We start from the raw sequence: 20,686 nt of genomic DNA on the forward strand, positions 1-20,686 counted from the left end.
GAAATTCCACAGTGTTACAAACTGAAAGGTTTAATATAGATCGATAGATCTCCTATCCTTTTTACTGAAGACTAGATTTATTGTGTATTGAGTTACGGATCTGATTCGCCCTTGCCAGTTTACGAATCTCAAGGTTATGCGGTAACACGCAGGACTCTGGTGTGTTTACATTTTCTCACCGGAACTGTTGCTGGTCACTGTTTTTCATGTTGCATTTGTTAATCGCACATGCAGGTTAAGGGTTATGTCACTTGGTGGTTTAGTTTATTAACAGATATCAGGATCAGTATACATGTTATATATATAATATAATATTGAATAAAGTTAATAATTATAATAATTATATTATTATAATTATATAATTATAATTATAATAATTATAATAATGTTGACACGCAAACTCCAATAACTGTGACAGGTGAAGCATCAGTTCATTCAATCCTGCTTCATAATGGTCTATGAATAAAAGTAAGCCATGACATAAAGTCAAGGCCTTAATACCGTTCGGTTGCTGCCAAACAATTTAGAACTGTATGACAATCATAAAGTGAGCTCCAACTTCACTAAATACAAATATGTTCATGGCTTACACAGCCCTAAGAAAAACCTGTTCAGAAATTGCGTATTCGCAGCAATCACGTGCTTGAAAGATAACATCAAGAAAAAGTTTGGGGAATAAAGATCTGGGCATTGAGGGATATGGGTCATCTACCATATGCATTTCATTTTATGAAGTTGGATCTCTTTACCTAATCTTACGGTGGGCTAAGAGATGGTTTGGTCTGGATGTTTAAAGGGCTAAGTAATAAACTCTCATATGGTGTGCTCTCTACTAACTAAGTCAGAACAACTCACTAGGTAAATAAGGAATGTTAAAGTGTAAAGTCGAGTAAAATGTCCATAACGTACTCTCTTCCCCATAAAGTAATCAACCGCTAAGACTGACTGCCCGAAAAATGGGTGTCCTCCCCCTCGATTGGTTCGTTTAAGAGATTAGCAGATACTCGCAAAACCTTACCAAAAAGGGGCACCGTTTGTCAGCTCTATTGGTCTCTTTCACTCGTTTGTTTTCTTTTGTATACCCAACCTGTGCCATGACTTTCTCTGCTCTCATTCCGTTGGTGTTGATAGCTGTTTTCCTGTTTTTCCTTTCTCGTGGCCGCGGAGGCGAGTTGGCAACAGACTGTGTTCTAGAACACGTAACCCATCCTTTCTCCCTGCTTCGGTTTGGGCGTCCAGTCAGTATCCCAGCCCTCACACAAATCAAATAATTTGTGTGGCGCATATATATTTGGTGCCTCCTTGTACCAATGTTTAAATAAATAAAAAAAAACTTTCCAACCTCGAGTCTTGCCTAGTGTATTGATAGAGACTTGCTCCTTGTGTTGGTGCTTCTTGCTATCCAGCACCTTCTGATATGTTGACGTCATTAGTCCTTGTTCTCTACAGTGTTTTTCCCTTCCAGTAAATCTTTTGTGGCTCAGAGTGTTGCTAGCCGAATTGTCTAACGCTTTTGCTTGAACACCATCGGTTTGTGATTTGAGACTTAATCAGCTCCTCTCTTTATCCTTACGTCTTCCATAGACCTGGATCTTTATCGATGGGGATTTTAATCTTGTTTTCTCTCTTGTGTTCAGGTAAAACCCATGTAGCTTTATGTGTGGGTTTGTGGGGGACATGGTACCACCTATGACCATGCTGTTTGAATTACATAAACCTACCAGTCTTGCGTCATTCTCGTTTCTTTCTCGTAGTCCATGTTGTCTCATAACATCTTCACACTCGATGTTGTCCATTCCGACCCTAGTATCTAGGTCTCTCATCAGGAAGGTCAATTCCTTCCCTGAGCATTTTTCTACACTGGACTACAGCCTATCATAAAACTGGTCTTTGTCATCTTCACTGCTACTATTGGTTAGTGCGTAACACCGGATGACTTTCATTGTAATCCCCTCATTTGTTTTGAAGGATGGTTTGATTGTTCTTGATCTATGCTTTTCTCATCCTGTAAATACTTTCGTGCTTTGGACAGCATCAGCTCAACTCGTGTATGGGGCACTTTCTTCATAACCAAAATACATCTTACCGGAAACTAGTCTTTTCTATCCAGCTTGTGCCCAATCGGTTTTCCTTATTTAAAGCTTAGTGAGGTTGTACTTTCTCATTTCCACTGCCATATGAATGATTTTCCCGGTCCTCCACAGTGCCTGGGCATTCCATGTACCTATATTAGTTGTTGGTCAGGTTGTCAGAAGGGATACTGTCCTCGTGACTTCCGAAGAGTCTTGGTTTTCTCTATAAAGCGTCATAACTAAAGTCCCTTCACATCCTAGAGGGATTGAAATGATCTTTTCCCGTTTAGCATTCTTTGACAAGTTTATTTTTCGCCAGATAGGGTCGTCAACCCTGTACCCGACCCTTACCAACCCGGGAATAGGACCGGCAATAACCCTACGAGGGCTCCTGAGATAATTGCTTATTGCCAAGTATTATTAGTATATTTTAACTGGTTATCTGCAAATAATTTAAGTGTTTCTATTTGATCGATTATGATATAACGTTGACAAGGTAAATTATGACAGACTCACCGATCACTTTGAGGTGATTGCTGAAACATGCTAATCAGCCTAAAAGTTATCTTTTCAACCTGATTGAGGAGTATTGGGTTTTTAATTTTTCACAGAAAAATTTGATCTCTATTTGAATATGTTTATTGTTCTTAATGAATCAACTCTATGACTTACACATAACTTCGAATTTTAGCTGAATTGTCTATGTCAACACGGGATTGCATCAATAGTTTCACAGTTTCCTGATTATGAATTGTGATACTGCAACGAAAGATCGTGTTATTGGAGGGTTCACAGTTATAAATGAGAAAACAAAATCCAAAGCACATAATGTAGGTTCACTGAATAAATTGGTTTTGATGCATATTCGACAGGTCCAAGAAGTTCTCCCCTTTTGGATTACAAAGCCTGAACTTTTTTCATCTGACCTTAAACAATCTCTATCTGTCAATGAAGTAGCTAAGATTGGCGAATTTTTACGGCTGCGACTAAGTGAAATCGGCATCACTCATTTCTTTCCTGGTACTTAGCTAACTTTCTAATCATCAATTGGCGGTTATAGTTCAGTCTGCTGTAATCCCTTACATGTTAGATTGTTACTTCACATCTAAACATAGGCCATTATGTCGACCAAGAGACATATGTATTTGCGCACCGACAGGAAGCGGGAAAACACTAGCTTATGCTGTGCCAATCATCCAAGTACCGTTCGTCATTTTTTTATTTTCACTTAATTTAGCTATTTCTTAATAGGGTCCATAGATTTATTCGAGCTTTAATCATTGTCCCGGTCAGAGATTTGGCTGTTCAAGTGTACAAAACCTTCAGTCAGCTGGTTAATGGAACAGATATTCAGGTTTGAAATGTATTCTATATTTTGAGTGGATAATTAGGTTGGAGTTCTTGCTGGCATCAAAAGTTTTAGTAAAGAACAAGAAGATATTATAAACCTGTAAGTTTTGTAGTTATTAGATTGAATACCGATTTCAGTACAAATGAAAGTTACTCTGTCAAAGTTGACATTGTAATAGCTACACCTGGACGTTTAGTAGACCATTTGTACAATACTCCTGGTTTTAGTATGGAACGTTTAAGAATCCTGGTACGTTTGAATTGACTCGTTAATCTACCTGTTACTGTATTTTCATTTTCATTTTCTTGCTGGTTCAGTAGCAAATATTGAGACTACATTCTACATACTAGATCTTAAGCAACCAGTAGTATTATTGACCTTAAGCGTAACACTGTACATTTATATCTACTGTTAAATTGCTTCTAAAGTACTTATAACTTTTAACATTGCTGCACTTGTTAAATCAATGTTTGTAGATTCTAATTGTAACTCCGGGACTGGGTGGTTAAAAGGCAAGTGCTACCTTAGAAAGCTATGACTTCATTCCTTTTAATTATCAAAATGATTTTCGTACAAGAAGTTCCTATATGACTGTTAAAATGTAAAAGAATTTACCAGTAATTAATGAGAATACAGATTGAAGTCAATGCTACTAGTATAAAACTAATATTTTACCTCTTCAACTGCGACGTCCTGAACAGATTATTATTTTAGACATATTTATTGGTCGTATGAGATCGTTTGTGTTATTTTTAGTCTTACTTATTTTACTCACGTGCAAAAGCTTCAATGAATATATTATTGTGTTAGATTGTGCAAATATTGATCAAACTAGTGATCAGGATTAATTTACAATTAACTGTTAGGTCTTCTGATGGTATTTTATTAAATAATATCTGTTTACTATGTTGTATTTTAGGTAATCGATGAAGCCGATCGAGTGATAGTTGAAGAAAAACAAAACTGGTACCATACTTTAGAGGATGTATTGTACTATTACACATCTTCAACTAATCAAAATAGTTGGTCCAATGTCTCTGTACGCAAACGTTCAAGACCTATACCAACTGTTGGTTATCATTACGATAGGAGTGTTGATATTACTTTACAAAAGGTAATAGTTTTATTATGTTATGAACTTGCTTTTATACTCATTACACTTATAATAATTACATAATTTCGCCATGTTTTCTCATTTTAAGAAAACATTTCACTGATATGAATCGGTATCTCATAATGTGCTGATAACTCATCGTCACTGTGTAGATCATTTTGTATTTTACCTTACATTAAATTATGGTAAAAATCCCATAGTAAGTAGTCTATTCTTAGTTTACGAACACAGTTTGCTGACGTTTTTTTTAGCAAATGATATGTGGTAGGACATACTTGTCTAGCCTTAGTGATTATTCATGTCAGTTTTTAAATTAGTAATTAACTCCTGGAGAGATTTCCGAAGATCTACCTCCTGGAAGTCAGTTACTAATAAGAGTAGTGGACTATCACTGAATTTATTTTTTCTTGAAAATCCTTTTAAACTGAAGACACTTTTTATTCTAAACCAAAATTAGCTAATCAGTTAATAACTAGATAAGCTTCTTTTATTTTATTAGTTCTGTGTGTGTTTATATCTGTTTTCCTTGATTTTATGCAAGTATTGCAAGTATTTCAACTAACTGTTTCTTAACAGACGAGAATAAAATCCATAAACTTCTTGTACAAATGATTGAATAGCTTCATCATTAAGAATATTACTTCAACTGTTCAATTAAAACTTTATCTCATTCAGGTTTGATCAGATGAATATTTGTGTTTTCAAGAAAAGGAATTTAATTCAATACATATTTTTGAAAGTTGTAATGCACTATCTATTTATTTGACCTAAAGGTCTGATCCACAAAGCAGTGGAGCAACGTCAGCAGATTTAGTCCCATGGTAGCCGGTGACCGACAATAGGTTCACATACCAATTGTTCCCTCAAGATCCTAGAGCTCATAAGCACCATTGGTCTGGAACCAGGGTTTTTCAACTCCCTTAGGTATTTTCTTCATATCCATCAACCCGGTTAAAGCACTGGTCATTCACTTTTCGTCCTCTCAATTCGGTAAATAACACCCTTCGTCACGAGAAGGCAGTGAGTAGGACTTCCCTGGTAGTGGCTGTATATACGTATACATATGAGAGCATTTCGAAAAGGAGAGCTGACTCTCCCCACCCTTGACCGTATCAGGGCATTATAAATCCATCACTTGTTCTATGTAAAGTTGAATAATTGGTTGCGACCATAAAATCTAAGATTAGAGGTACTATGATAGAATCTCTCTTCTTGTACAAAATTTGAATGAAACACTTCAAGATTAAAATGAGATTGTAACAGAATTAATAGATCAGTTTCATAACACTGAAGTTATAATATACAGACTATTGAGTTATTTGTACTTATTTTTAGCCTCAGGCATCATTTATCTATGCATTCAGTGAGATCAAGTTCGAATGGACGTGACTCGCATAAACCTCGGAATTCAATTAGAACAATTTCATGATTCTATAAATAGAAGTTTAAAAGCCAAAAAAGTTACATTCCAAAAGCTATTAAAAATTCAGTTTTATGAATATATTTAGAACAATAAGAAGTCTTTTTGTTAGCGGGACGTAGATTGGATTAAAGCATGTTCATGCATGATGGTGTTGCTGCGCGCTGATTGGCTAATTCTAAACTAATCAGCTCGGGCATATTATTGGAGAAAAATCTAGAAGCTTCTTATGTATATACTATAAATATATGAACGTTATTCAAAATCAGTGATTGCTGTTCACTTATCATTATTATTTTGAATACAATTTCATTCCTGTTCAACGTGTTCTGATTTTGGGGTCTTGTTGAGTGTCATCGTATAAGAATACTAAGCAATAGGAATAGCTGAGTCGTTTATATAGCAAAATACAATTATAATACTTTTTCATTCCTTAGGTCTTATGTATTAAGTGTGTCTTATACTTTTTCCGCAGAACTTTCCTACTACCACTTATACGTTTACTGCTTCTACTCTGGAATTTGTCCTGAATACTTCATCTCACTGTTTCGATATATGGTGTTGTAGTGAACAGAACACCGGTTGGGGACAATCGAATGTATTTAAGCACAAATTACAGACTATCTCACTAAATTCTGATAACCATACAGCAAACAGTTAATTTGCAAAATAACAACCAATTGTCTCAATCTTCACTGTTCCTTCTGTAAATATCAGTTCATCTTCTCTAATTTCATTGTGCATGCATTTTCCTACCAATTGCGCTTCATTTCAGTTCTTTCCTTATCGGTCTTCTGCCAAAATACATTTTATGACTGACCCTCACGATATACTACTTATATGGATATAAGTAGACCACACCACAGTGTTGTAACTTGAACCGATGTGTCAGGTTTTGCGTCGCTTATGATTGACCGATTGATCACAACTGATTAGACGACTAAATTTTGTTAGTCTAATTCACTATCAGATGGGTCAAAACAACCACTAATGAAGTAGATAGCTTATATATACAGTAATGAATATAATGTCACTAATTCATAAAAGGGGTACATAATGTATACAAATTGGGTTAGAACGTAATAATGATGAAACAAGTAGTAATATTTACATACAGCAAATAAAATTAATTAGGGGGAACAATAAAGCATTCTTTTTTTACCTTCATTTAGTATTGTTTGTTTGAATCTTCCCATCGATGTGTTAGGACTGCAACTGGTCAGTCTCTAATTGGCATATGTGCATACTGTGCGTATTGCCTCGATATCAGGACTCAGTAGCTGAGTGAATAACGCGATGGCGTTTGAAGCGAAAAGTACTAGGTTCTAGTCCCAGAGTGAACATCAACTCTGAGATGCAGGTACATCCAGCTGATGAATCCCAAATAGGACGAAACGCGCGTCCTAGATTCCACTGGTAGCCACTATCCATCCATTCTTTTTTACCGCTCGATATGAATAATTCAGTGTCATTTTTTACATTTTGTCCCACCTTTATTTTATTACCTTTTTTTGGTGTAACTTCAGATACTTGTTTCTGCCACACTGACTCATGATCCAGAACCACTGAAACAGTTTAATTTATACTTTCCTATTTTATTCACTTCAAATCGAATCCGCCACGATGAAAACCATATTGATGCAGTTCCACATGATCACAAGAACGCAGAAAATAATTCGTCTGAAATAAAAAAGCAAGAGAAATGCGATGAAAATAGAGAAATCCCTAATGTTATTTCACATGTAAAATCAAGTGAAAATCATACGACTGCAGGTGTTGGTCAGTTTATGGTCCCTGAAAGTTTAGAGGTAATCTTTACAATCATTTTCAAAATGAAGAATAAATATTTAGTGAAATATGATTTCTTACACACTCAATAGTATTTATACCTAGAGAATGTAAAAGATAGATCCACTATTTTGCGCACTGCTGAGGAGTCCCACAGTAGGACGAAACGGCCGTTCAGTGCTTCCAGGTTTTCCACGGTGGTCTAGCTTCAATTGACTCATGAATTCAACTATATACAAAAATTACTTTAAAATCTCCACAGAAAACCCCCTAATCACTCAATAGTGACGTGGCTTTGTTGAAGTGCACACCATTTTTGAATAAGATGGGCCTTATCAAATGTTCTATGATGGGTAACATTTGAACATTTGCACTCCGTATAAAGTCAGAAATACATTCTGGACACGGATATGAAAACTGAGATCAGTTTTTGTCAAGGGACACCATATATGTTGATGACAAGGTATACCCGTTTTCTGATCAAATGATGTTTATGTTGTGCAAAAATTCAGTATATCTTACATAATAGATGTGGAGCACAACACAAAATATTGAAAACATGTTAGCTGCTAGTATTTACTCATTGAGGTCTTCGAAGTATTTTTTGTGTCTGATAAAACTACCAAGTAGTAAATTGGTTAAACATTCATCAACTGAGTTGGTTAGGATTTGTGGTAGGTAATTTTATGTCAGATTTAAAGAAGACTAGAGATGACCAGACCAAATCTATACTATCAGTTCACGAAGTTGTTAACTGTTGACTTGAACTGCTTCAGACAAGTTTGCATCACTGGTAACTTATTCTGATAGTATCAATATGATAATGGTGATAACTGTTTATTACGATTCGATGCCATGATTCCCCAACTTCTTTCTCTCATACCTCCAGCTACTCCAAAAGACAAAATTTGTAAGGAAGATTTGTTCATTAGGAACTGAAAAAAAGATTAATTCACTTTGAATTCATTCCATTATATACATATTAAATTCAGTGATTATTAGTTAAAGTAATTATCACACAGTTCGTATGGTTGGATGTTATACTAAATAAAAGTTAGATGAATATAAATCATGATCTTATGCTTTACCTCTTCCCCAATATCTATAAGGGAGTCGATGACCGAAGTGTTATTTTATTCACTAATGATGAAATTATGATACAACTGTTTAATCGTATATATTTTCAAAACATTTCTCAAGTTTTGATTGTTGAAATTAAACAAAATTGTCTGCAGAGAAAGTAAGTCTGTAATTAAAGCTACGAGTTGGTTGATTTAGCTGTTAGTTATTAGCGTTTCAAGTCCCTAAGTGATATAACACAAAGTCGTCCCCTGTGTCACAAACGTATTTCACTTCTCATCTTCCTTTAAACTCTAGGCACTTCATTACTCGGTGTATTTGTTTTCCACTCATGTGATTCTGCTGTGAAGTTACAGTGACCCTTATGCTTAAATGCCTAGATACTGAATTCCAAATTGTTTTATAGTTCCTAAAAGTGTCCAACTCTTAAATCCCAAAGAGAAAGTACAGAAAAAACTTTTCTTCGAAGGTTAAATACTTGCAAAAACGATGGTATTCGTGGGTTTGTGAATGACCTTGATATTGTAAAAGTCTTTTCGAAAGACGCGAAAAGCGATGATGTATTCAGTAATCTCCTAATCAGAATAAGGAAAGCAGAATTAATTATTTTTTAGATTTCCTTTGAAAGCTTCCAAAAGTCACTTATTGGTCGAAGTAATTTCATCATTTCCCTTATATTTTTGGGAATCGTTCCAAGCAATTATCTAGATATTCCAACAATGCTAAGCTGCATTAAGTTACTTAAGTCTCCCGTTTTATCTTGTATTCTGATTGTTGATATTTCTAAAGTAGTTTTCATAAAAAGTATATTAACATTTGAGTCATTTTGTTAGTGGAATCCGTCATTCACTTGTGTAACCTAATGGACACGACTTATTTATTTATTTATACACATAAATATTGGTACAAAGGGGTACCAGATACATATGCGCCGCACAAATCTCATTCGGTTTGTGTGAGGGCTGTGATACTACCCAGGTGCCCAAACTGAAACAGGTGGTTTTCTTAAGGGGTCACACTCGGAGCCTTTGACCTAAAGATCTGATCCACAAGACAGTGGAGCACCGTGAGGAGATGCAGTCCCATGGTAGCCGGTGACTAACAATTGATTCGTACGCCATTTGTTCCCTCAGGATCCTGGAGTCCATGTGCACCATTGATTTGGAATGAGGGTTTTCCAACTCCCCTAGGTGGACTCGCCATGTCCATCAACTCGTCACAAAGTAAATTTGCTAAGTTAAGGTATTACAGAACTTTTATAGACTTGCTTGCGTGTATGGATTTTAATGTATTTACATCTCGTTCTACCAGAAGATATACAAGGAGAAAGATATGAATGAAGCGGATAGTTAGTATCTGATAAGATAACACCTGCCAAGAGTTTGCAAGACTTAAGATGTCTATCCACAAGCATATTAATAATGACTTCAAAAGATTCACCACATACCTTGCAAACCGCCTTCAGCACTCTACGCAAAACAGCAAAGTCTTTTCTCAAAAGCCCAGGAAAGAATAATGGAGAACAATATAGAATAATAGGTAATATGCAGGAATTTACAAATTGTAAGAGTAAATGGCGAGTAATCCCAAAAGCATGCAGCCTCTTTATGTAGTATGTCAAACGGTAAACTTTTTTCGATAAGAGTAAAACATGAGAAGACCAAGAAAGATCAGAGGAAAAAATGACACCAAGATATTTGACCTTCGACACTGTGTTTATTAAGGATTCTCCAATGGCACAAGCATTATGTGATCCCAAAATAGAGTGTAGGTTCTGTCCATGTCTCAAGCTAAAATTAACAGCTTGACATTTAGATGGATTGAGTAAGAGACCATTACCAACAGACCACCTTTCAATACGAGATAAAAACTCATGCATTGTGGTCATTGCTATTGGTCAATTGATGTATTCAAGATTTTTTATACATTTAATTTCTCAGTTTTACTGTCCATATGTGTTAAACGTGTAAAACTAAAAAAAGATACTTAATTTTCATTACTTGTTTATTTTAAACTAAAGGAATTTCTTGTAACTGCAAAACCAGATATTCGTGTATTGTTTCTTGTGTATTTGGTGCGTCAAAAACATAAAAAACGTATCTTATGCTTTGCAAATACAGTAGATTGTGCTAAACGTTTAAATATGCTTTTGGCTAGCTTTAAAGGTATAAAGAGTAAATTCTTATCAAGTCATTTACATCCGGATAAACGTCAAAGAATATTAAATCTATTCAGTGTTGGACAGTGTCAAGTAAGTAATGTAATAGCTATTGATAATTGTTTTCTTTGTAGCCAATTTCATTGGACTTATTACCAGGCTCTACATTAGAACTTTTTGTCATGACTGAACAACTTCTATTATAATGTATCTAATTGTGTAAATTGTTACTTTTCGTTATTGTTATTCCCATCCAACTTAGTGGAGTAGACCCACTGTACTTTCACTGAATGGTTATCAGGTATTCAACTGGGTATGTGAATAAATCGTCATAGACGATATGCTCACTTCATACTCATGCCAAAAGCAGGCTTAGTGTAAAACCCTGTGCACTGGTTACAACACAGTTTTTGATCTACTCTCCGGCCCACCCCCAATGAGACCTTATAGGCCCTTCTAAACGAGTCTGTTGAGGCATCAAAAGAAAGTTTTTTCTAGTGCCACAGTCACACTCTCAATTCAAGTCTATCTCTCTCCTCATGTAATCAAGATTAAGACAGAATGGGTGATTAGCCCGATCTCCACCTGACTTATGCAGAATGGGTGGTCGGTCCAATCTCTTTTGTCCCGGTTGAGTTATTTCTTGGAAGTGGAAGTGCAAGTCGGTGTTTGCTATCTATACAGAATTGAACTGGTGGTTTATTGGTTGAAGTATTCAATATTCAACAAAAAATGGCCACACACTCCAACCTCACTTTAGACACCTCAGTATGGCATCAGTTTAATATCACTAACCTTCAAACGAGCAATGTGGCTTGGAACTGATTACATGAATATGTACTTGGTAAGTGACTATACTTCTTCATTGTTATTGAAGTGGCAAATAACAACTAGTGACCGGGAGAGATGTCACTATTCTTTGTTAGTTTTTGTTATATCCCCTGGTGAATTATGAATGGTAAATCTGAGGTCTATTTATGGACAAATGTAATATGCTTATTTCCTATTGTACAGTTGTTAAACAACTGACCTAATCGTATTCATGTTCCTCTTTTCATAACCTTTATGTTGACCTTTGAACTATTATTATTGATTACTTTCCCCCTATCCACAGCCACATTGGCCAATTATTGTACAAATGTTATTTTTCTATTTTTTGGTATAATGTGGTCTGTTTGGTTAGTATATAAACCCAGTATGCTTGTGAATAATGATTCATATTGCCGAGGCTGTTATTTGTGTTCTGGACTTAACTGGCTGGGCTAGGCAGTAGCAGGGCCTATACGCACTCAAGACTGCTCGTACGATTTCATGTATCATTTGCGTCCGATCAAAAAATTCACTCCTCTCTAAATTGGCGTTCATATATTACATTGAGCACCCATACGTTATAACAGTTTTGTTACAGACCTACCGATAGAGATAGTTCTGTTCATTCATGACTTTTGAAGGATTGACTTTGTTCCTAGTGGTTCTTTGATAAATTAGAGTACACGAATAATATTATTCTATTGGACACATTCGATGCTGAAAAGCTCTAGGATCTTCTAAATAAATAAAATAAAAATCTGAGTATGTTTTGTAAATATCTTCCTGTTGTTAAATGTTAAATAGTACTCAAGAAGTGGTTTACATCATTTGGATTGAAGATTATAAGTTTGATAATTGATCACTTTCTTGGAAAGTTTTATAGGCTTTCATATACTCATTGTCACAATCCTAGCGTGAATACAAATGAAGAATATTTCAGGCTACAGAAATTCCAAAATTTTCATATGGTTTTTTTCAGATAACAGGCTTCCGCCTATCAACTCTCATGAAGGAGCATAGAACCTATGCTCTTGCTTAACTAATACAGTTTAAATATCCGACCTAATCATTTCCTCAAAACTGAAGACTGCCAATTTACTCTCTTCACCATAACCACACATAATCTGAAAGTAGCAATAGTTTCTAATCAAAAATCTGCCAAAACAAGAAAAAAGGATTAATATGACCGGATAATAACTTTGTACAGTTATATTTACATGGTCTTTGGGATTGGAATCATATGTTGACAAATATAGACGTCATCTAATCATCAGGGAACTAAGGAGATCGATTGAGGATATTTTATGGGAGAATAAATACTGAGCTCTTATTTTTACAAGATAATATATAGAAAGAAGTTTACCCTGTTTGTTGTTTTGCGGGATATGAACCCTACCCTTATACACTAATTTCTATTTCATTTTTAAAAATCATACTTACCTTCTTTTCTCTACCTCTTTACAATCTCATGTTCTTATTGTGTGGTGCATATATATCTTGGTACCGCTTTTTACCAATATGTATCAACTTAAATAAATGGAACAGAAAATATCGTAGAAAACAGTTATAAGACATTCACGGTCTTAACAAGTGAATTAAGTTTAGACGTGAACGTCTTGGGTTCGATTCCTCATGGGGTAGTAGATACACTCTACCTACAGTTTGTCATATTTGGTATGATGACATACCCTTTAGATAGTTCAGGTTGGGTAAGTTTGATTATTTTTTTTTGTCTGAAAAACTGTCGGTGAAATATGGTAGATAAAGTTTATATAGTTAAACAATAAAATACTTTCCGGAAAAAAACTTTCGGGTAAATGACAGTTCAACCTGAGTAAAAGAATTTGTAAACGATTTACATTATTAAAAAAGCTTGATATAAAAATTTACATTTTATCTTAAAAATTCCAAAACATTTACAGATTCTAGTTTGCACAGATTCTATGGCTCGTGGCATAGATATTAACGATGTGGAATGTGTCGTATCTTATGATGTACCACCTAGTATCAAAATCTACATTCATCGAATTGGACGTACAGCTAGAGCTGGTAAAAAAGGAACTGCATACAATTTATTGTCAACTAACCAGGTAAGCAAATTACTTTTTGTTCCTTAAGTGTTCTGGTTATTTATAGTTTCTTTACTGAATGCCAACTTCGTATATTGTGCCTAAATAGTAGATTATGTTTCATCAAAGTGAAATACATTTCTTTCGTGATAAAGTTTTACATTAAATGTAGCTGAATATTTTTTCGTACGTATACTATTAGAAAACAATGAGTAAGTATCATAAGTATGTTATCTATTTATCCAGATCCGAATAACTGGAATAAACTTCGACTTCGGATCCTATATCCCAAGAAAGTCTTTACCTCTCATTCTCTCAAAACAATCATTTACCTAGGGTAAATTAAATAAAATTAGATTTCAAACTAAAACCATGTGGATGCGCACTGCTGAGGAGTCCCACAATAGGACGGAACGGCCGTCTAGTGCTTCCAGATTTCCATGGTGGTCTAGCTTCAATTGACTCATGATCTTAACTATAAAACCATGTGATTGCAAATCCATGAATGAACAAAATATTGAACCGCATGTTCAGAAGGTTCTATTGTTAAATTTCCATACTTACTTCAGTTTGTGATTTCATCTTGTCTAACTGAAATAATTTGTCAAAAGTTATCAGTAACTCATAAACACATACAGGTTGGTATAACCATGTATGGGCCACACTTTGTGAGCAGGTAAGGTTTATTGATATTACCCAGATCTTTAAACCGAAGTAGGTGTACCAGGCTCGAACCACTGAATCGTTGATTCGCTTAATTGGGCTAAAGGAATATCAACAAACCTTAAACTGAAGTTGGTATTTTCAAGGATTCTTACTCTATATCGTTGAGTGAATTTCTCACACATGTGTATCTATGGTGAATGTTTTTATTACCTAGTATCTTTCTCCTAGTATAGCGTTTTTTTAGCGAGTTGGTTTTCTACGGGATGGGGTCGCTAACCCCATGCCCAACCCTCCTCCTTTACCCGGGCTTGGGACCGGCAGTAATCCCCAGAGGAGCTACAGGCGGAGTTAGTATCTTTCTCCTATTTGATTCATATAGTTTTCATTCTTTGTTTGCTTTGTTTAATCAATTTCCTCTTATTTTGTGACTAATCGATTTACTAAACTATTGTTACCCTTAATTGGTGTTTATTCTCATTCTCTATACCAAAACTTTTTCAATCCTCATTGAAAAAGAATTTTCATCACTTTGACTAGTGTATATTCTAGCTATGCTTAATACAATGTTAGGGCTTTCCATAATACTTTTTTATTGTAGATCAAAGTCAACTAAGTACTTACTTCGACTCTATCACGTTCCCATTTAATTTATGCCATTTACCTATTAACACATCAGATAAACTTATCTGTAAATCCTCATTTAAGTCTTCTGAACTATCCGGGTTTATTGGTTCAGGTGAATGATCAGTCTGAATAAGGCGATTGTTGATTTGATTTCATTTAGTCCGAATATAAAATATATTTCGTAATGTAATACATAGTGTGAAGCATATAAAAATGCAACTCAATTTTTACTTAACATATTGTATCCAACTCAATCTTCAGTTGCTATTCTGAAGGACATGAATTCGAGTTTCTGGAGATTGTATTTTGCACATCACTGGTGATTTTCAATCAATATGAAATCTGTATGTTACAGTCCGCTACATCATTTGGACTTTCAAACAACCATTACAAATTTCAGAGCGTCATAGTGTTGTGTGTTACTGAGAAATTATATTAGCCTCGTTAAATTTGTTGGTTGGCAAAGTGTTATCAAAGCTGAACACTATAATATCAGCTTAATTGCCATTGGAAAAGACTAGATTGCATAAATGCCTTTATATCGTCTATTAGTTGCCTAACTTTTACATTTCATACAAAAGTATCTCCGTACATACTCAGTGATAAATTATGTTAGCTTTGTTAGCTAGTAGTCGGAGGCAACCTGTGTGGTAATGAAAGTACTTGTGACTAGTCACTTAGTGTGGACAAACAAGCACTCAGCTTACTATTAAATAAATGATATCCTTTCCTTTTATTGAATTTGTTACGTCCTTGAATCTTTCTACCCACTTTGTGCCGAGTATGACTTGTCTAATGTAGATTAAGACCCGATAGGCTGACTGGCTTAACCTTGAAGCTAATATGCTTGAGTTCGAAGTGGGGGTAGAGAGACGAAAACTATCCTATCCCTGATTGGCTGGCAAGCACGAGAGAGAAGACAAAGGCAGCTGGAACACTAATCACTTTATTCCAACCCCGATCTAGCACTCGAATTCCCAATTCAGATTAGGGTGAAAAGTTACATGAATAAATAGATGACTAAGCTGACCACAACGTACAATAATTAGAAAAATACAATTATGTCCAAAACTGGGGGATTATAGTAGAAAATAGGGTACAAAAGATTACGTCTAAATGACAATAACTTTACAACAGAAAATGCTATGGCAATGAATTATACATCAAACGAAAGCTTATGATCTGTAGAATAGGCTAGGGACAAAAGTAAATGTTACAGTTTTACAAGCTTTGAATTAAATGAATTAACGTCCCCAAAAATAGCTTCCGTAATTTGTTAAGGCTTCTTGTTTTGCGGTTCACATCAGATTTCTACTCCGAACTCACTGAGAGTGACTACTTGTAACTGTGTTGTATAAAATATCACTTAGCGTTTTTACCTTAGTTCTTTATTCTTGTTCGTGAATCGTGTATCTGATATCAAGTGATCTAGTTTCTGTATTGTGTACCGTTTATGTATCCAATTTAGCGTATCATGCTGCAAAGAGAGATAGAGAGAGAAGAAGAATATTTTAAAACATCCGTTATATCAGAAACCTTAGGCCTAGGTTTCTTGTCAATTGCCACCCGTCAGCAAGGTATACTAGCAATTTTAATGCAACTGTCGCTTGTGAAATTCGAACTCGCACTACTCAGCTCCACATTTTGAGATGTTATCATCGAGCTATTCGGTCTTCAGCTAATCTCCTGTAGGACTAAGATATGTACAACTGACTATTCATGAGTAGTGACCAATCAATTTTATGTTCGTTTTCTTCCTTTTTCATTTTTGTTACACTCCTTTTTTCTAATTGTTATTGTTTGTTGCCTTTGTTGTCAGTTTTATCACTTTAAGAAAGATCTCAAGCTTGCTGGTAGAAAAAAAATTAAACAATTACAATTTCATCAAAGTAAATGGTCACATTTCAATGCAGAATATCAGGTTGCATTGAGGAATTATGAAATGAGTATAAAGGTGAGGGTATATTTTATTTATTTTATTTAAACATATAAATATTGGTACAAGGAAGCACCAGATATATATGCGCCTCACAAATCTCATTTGATTTGTGTGAGAGCTGTGATAATGCCCGGGTGCCCAAACTGAAACAGGTGGTTTTCTTAGGGGGCCACACCCGGAGCCTTTGACCTAAAGATCTGATCCACAAGGCAGTGGTGTATTGTGGGGAGATGCAGTCCCATGGTAGCCGGTGACCAATGATTGGTTCATACTCCATTTGTTCCCTCAGGATAATGGAGCCCATGTGCACCATTGGTTTGGGATCAGGGTTTTCCAACTCCCCTAGGTGGACGCGCCGTGTCCACCAACCCGGTTAAAGCTCTGAACATTCGTTTTTCGTCCTCTCAATTTCGTAAACAACAATGTGGTACGAGAAGGCAGTGAGTAGGACTTCCCTGGTAGAGGCTATATACGCGTGGTCATGTGAGAGCATTTGTAGAGGGATAGCTGACTCTCCCCACTCTCGGCCGTAACAGGGCATTTGTGGGCAAAGTTGAGAGTATATTGAATTTTAAATTTGTTACTTTTTTGAAAACATTTTTAAAAAATGCAGTTCGATTTGATTAAATTATAGGCATAAAAAATGCATAAAAGCTAATTGTACATAAAGGCGGCCAACATGAGCATCTTGGCTACTTGTTCCTGCTATCTAGATACTTCAACAAGTTATCTAACTTTGTTTGTTTTCATACATCATTATGACTTATAATCGCATAACCTATTTAGGTGCGTTTCTGAAAAGTGTACAACCTTTCGTTGTACAAGTTACAAAGGCTCAATCAGAGGTCTCATTATTGCTGGCAATATGCAGCGAAATGAATGTACATTATTTAGATGTCGATTGCTTGAACTGCTAACTTCTAACTGGCGATCACTCAATATTTGTCGTCAGGATCGATCAAGAAGTAAGAAATGGAAACTTGTTGAAATACATTGTGCTGAGAATTCTATATTATAGCAAAAATATAATATTGAATAAAGCTAATGATAATAATAAATAAAGGAATGATTGGGATAATTTTCTCCAACTTGGTTCGTATTTAGCTAATTTTATACCACTGTCTCTCGAACCGGGCTAGCCTAAGTGAACTATACTAAATCAAATGGTTTATTCAACATCCTTCATAATGCAGCCAATATGTTGCCACACATTTACGATGCCTTCCGATGTAAGGCCACGGATAATATATTAAAAGAAGTACGAACTAGTAGGCAAAAAAGCATTTATGATCGCAGTACTAAAACGTGACATTGAAACTACAGAAACTAATAAAGCACTTTCTAATACAAGCAGTTTTGGGGGTATCAGATTACTCCTAGAACTCCTCCTCCGTAAAACCTCGTGAAGTATAAAATCCTGTTTGTTGTGACCAGCAGTATCTGAGGCTTGATATTGATTCACGTTATCTGTATACGAGCCCGGCCACTCACTATTAATATCCGATATAATGGCAATAATATTTCAGCTTAGTCTAACTTACTTTCAATTATTTTAAAGATTTCAGATAAAAAATACATCGATGATCTTTCAAAACAAGAGAATAATAACAAACTTGTTTCGGAGGAATCAATGAAAAACAATAAGAAGCCGAAGAGTAAATATAAAAATAAGAACAAATTAATGTTTAGTCGAAATTAAACATAATTTTACTGTATATTTCTAACATGCCTTTATATGTATATAGGCATTAACTGTACAGTAGCCCCATATAAATTTTGTAAACAAATAAATTAGTTGCTAAGACGTGAACGCTGAGTTTTTTTTAATCAATAAACTTCACGTTACTGAGATATTTCGGTGTTTTAACAAGAGTTTAGTATGTGGATGTGTGTCAATTGTCTGGGTTTTGTTTGTTTACTTGGTGAATATTGATATACTTCTTTTTTCTCACTTACTTATATTTGTATAATTTGATGCGGGATGGTTGTTTTCAACAGTCAGTCAGTCACAACGTAGAACTTCGTACGTACGTACGTCAGTTCGAGTTGCCATACCACATTAGCACAGAAATGCAGTTGTCGATTCAAATCCCATAGTGGTAGAAGTAGTAAGAGTATAAGCAGTAATCGGAAAGACTAGGGTTTGAAGATAATATTGCAGGAGTATAATCCAATGAAATAATTTGGAAAGAGAAAAAAGTTAGACATGAAGAATTCAGAAGATTAGGATTTGGACGAACACAAAGAGTGGATGCACCTCCGCCATTGCAAACGATTTTGGGCCATGTTGTTTTCAACAGTCATCTTTGGTTATTTTAATATGATTCACACTAAAATCCATATAACACATGAACTAGGGAATGATTTTTCTGACACGAAAAAAATTTACAATATATTAAGTAAACTAAATATCAGAAGGGGGTTTTGTGGATATTTTAGTAATTTTAATAGTTGAGATCATGAGTTAATCGAAGCTAGACCACCATGGAAAACCTGGAAGCACTGGACGGACAACTTGTCCTATTGTGGGACTCCTCAGCAGTGCACATCCAAGATCCCGCACGTGGCATTTGAACCCGGGACTTTCGGTCTCGCGCGCGAACGCTTAACCTCTAGACCAATGAACCAGCCGGCATCCAACGGTGTTAATGCAACTAATCTTTATCTCAACTTCTTCCCACAGTTCACTTTCATCACTAAACACTAATATTCAGTATATTCCCATGTTAATCATTTCGAAGTTTCCATGTCTACATCAGCCTACAACTGATGTTTTATTAAATATTATTTAATGTGATATATTGGAAGTTCTTCACTGACTACAATTTGAACACATTTACACATCAAATGATTTATATATTAATGCTCTAAAAATTTATATTTAATATCTTAACATGACTAGAAAGTTGTTTAGTAAACGGTTATTTTGTAACACTATTCATATTCGATAGTTTTGATTATCTCCCTAAAGATTGCTGTGCTAAATGTCGGAATTGACTTCACTTTTAGTCACTAGAATGTTTTCGAATATTTTAACGTTTTCCACATGTTTAGTGCGGAACTACTGTAAAACCAGTCATTCTAAATTAGAAGGAGGTTCTTATCTGTCCTGTCCTTGACTGTCTACTGAGTTGTTCCGAAACCAGTTCGTTTCACATGTTTAGATAATAGCTGTGTGTGTAATTCGTATTATAGTCACTTCAGTTGGTGTAGGTTAAAAGTCCCATGTGAAATAACCATTATCCACCTGATATGAATTGTTTAGATATTCAATGTAATGTTTCATATCTTGGAGAACTCGGAAATAATAAGAACCACTTTTATTAACATGTCTGTAGCATTAGTTATGAATAATGACAGGATGTCGTTTCTATAATACTTAGTTATTTTCTTTTCAGAATATTACGATCGCATGCATTATTTCAGTACTGTTCATTTGTGTACTCTGTATCCCATTTGAAGCAGTGGCTTAGTGATTAGAGCTTTTAATGATTTTCAAACGACAAGACTGCTTGTCTGAAATCCCACTCTATGTAATTCAATCAGCTTTTAAAGTTAACATTACTAACCTCCATACAAAAAGTATACCTCAAAC

At 35.2% G+C, this 20,686-nt stretch overlaps 1 protein-coding gene across 1 annotated transcript; it reads left to right on the top strand.

Moving 5' to 3' along the window:
* Window positions 1-121: 121 nt before the first annotated feature.
* Smp_210260 (putative dead box ATP-dependent RNA helicase) lies at window positions 122-18,790 on the top strand (the record flags this gene model as incomplete). The annotated part of the gene is made up of 13 exons (XM_018797315.1): window positions 122-159; window positions 2,764-2,902; window positions 2,945-3,092; window positions 3,133-3,272; window positions 3,310-3,426; window positions 3,464-3,522; window positions 3,561-3,672; window positions 4,343-4,537; window positions 7,484-7,765; window positions 10,846-11,076; window positions 13,716-13,883; window positions 16,972-17,106; window positions 18,650-18,790. The coding sequence occupies exons 2-13, from the start codon at window positions 2,819-2,821 to the stop codon at window positions 18,788-18,790; spliced, it is 1,812 nt and encodes a 603-aa protein (XP_018652369.1). The 5' UTR covers window positions 122-159; window positions 2,764-2,818.
* Between the last annotated feature and the right edge of the window lie 1,896 nt (window positions 18,791-20,686).

Source organism: Schistosoma mansoni, chromosome 4 (genome assembly GCF_000237925.1).
Source record: "Schistosoma mansoni strain Puerto Rico chromosome 4, complete genome".
Taxonomy (NCBI): Eukaryota; Metazoa; Platyhelminthes; class Trematoda; order Strigeidida; family Schistosomatidae; genus Schistosoma; species Schistosoma mansoni.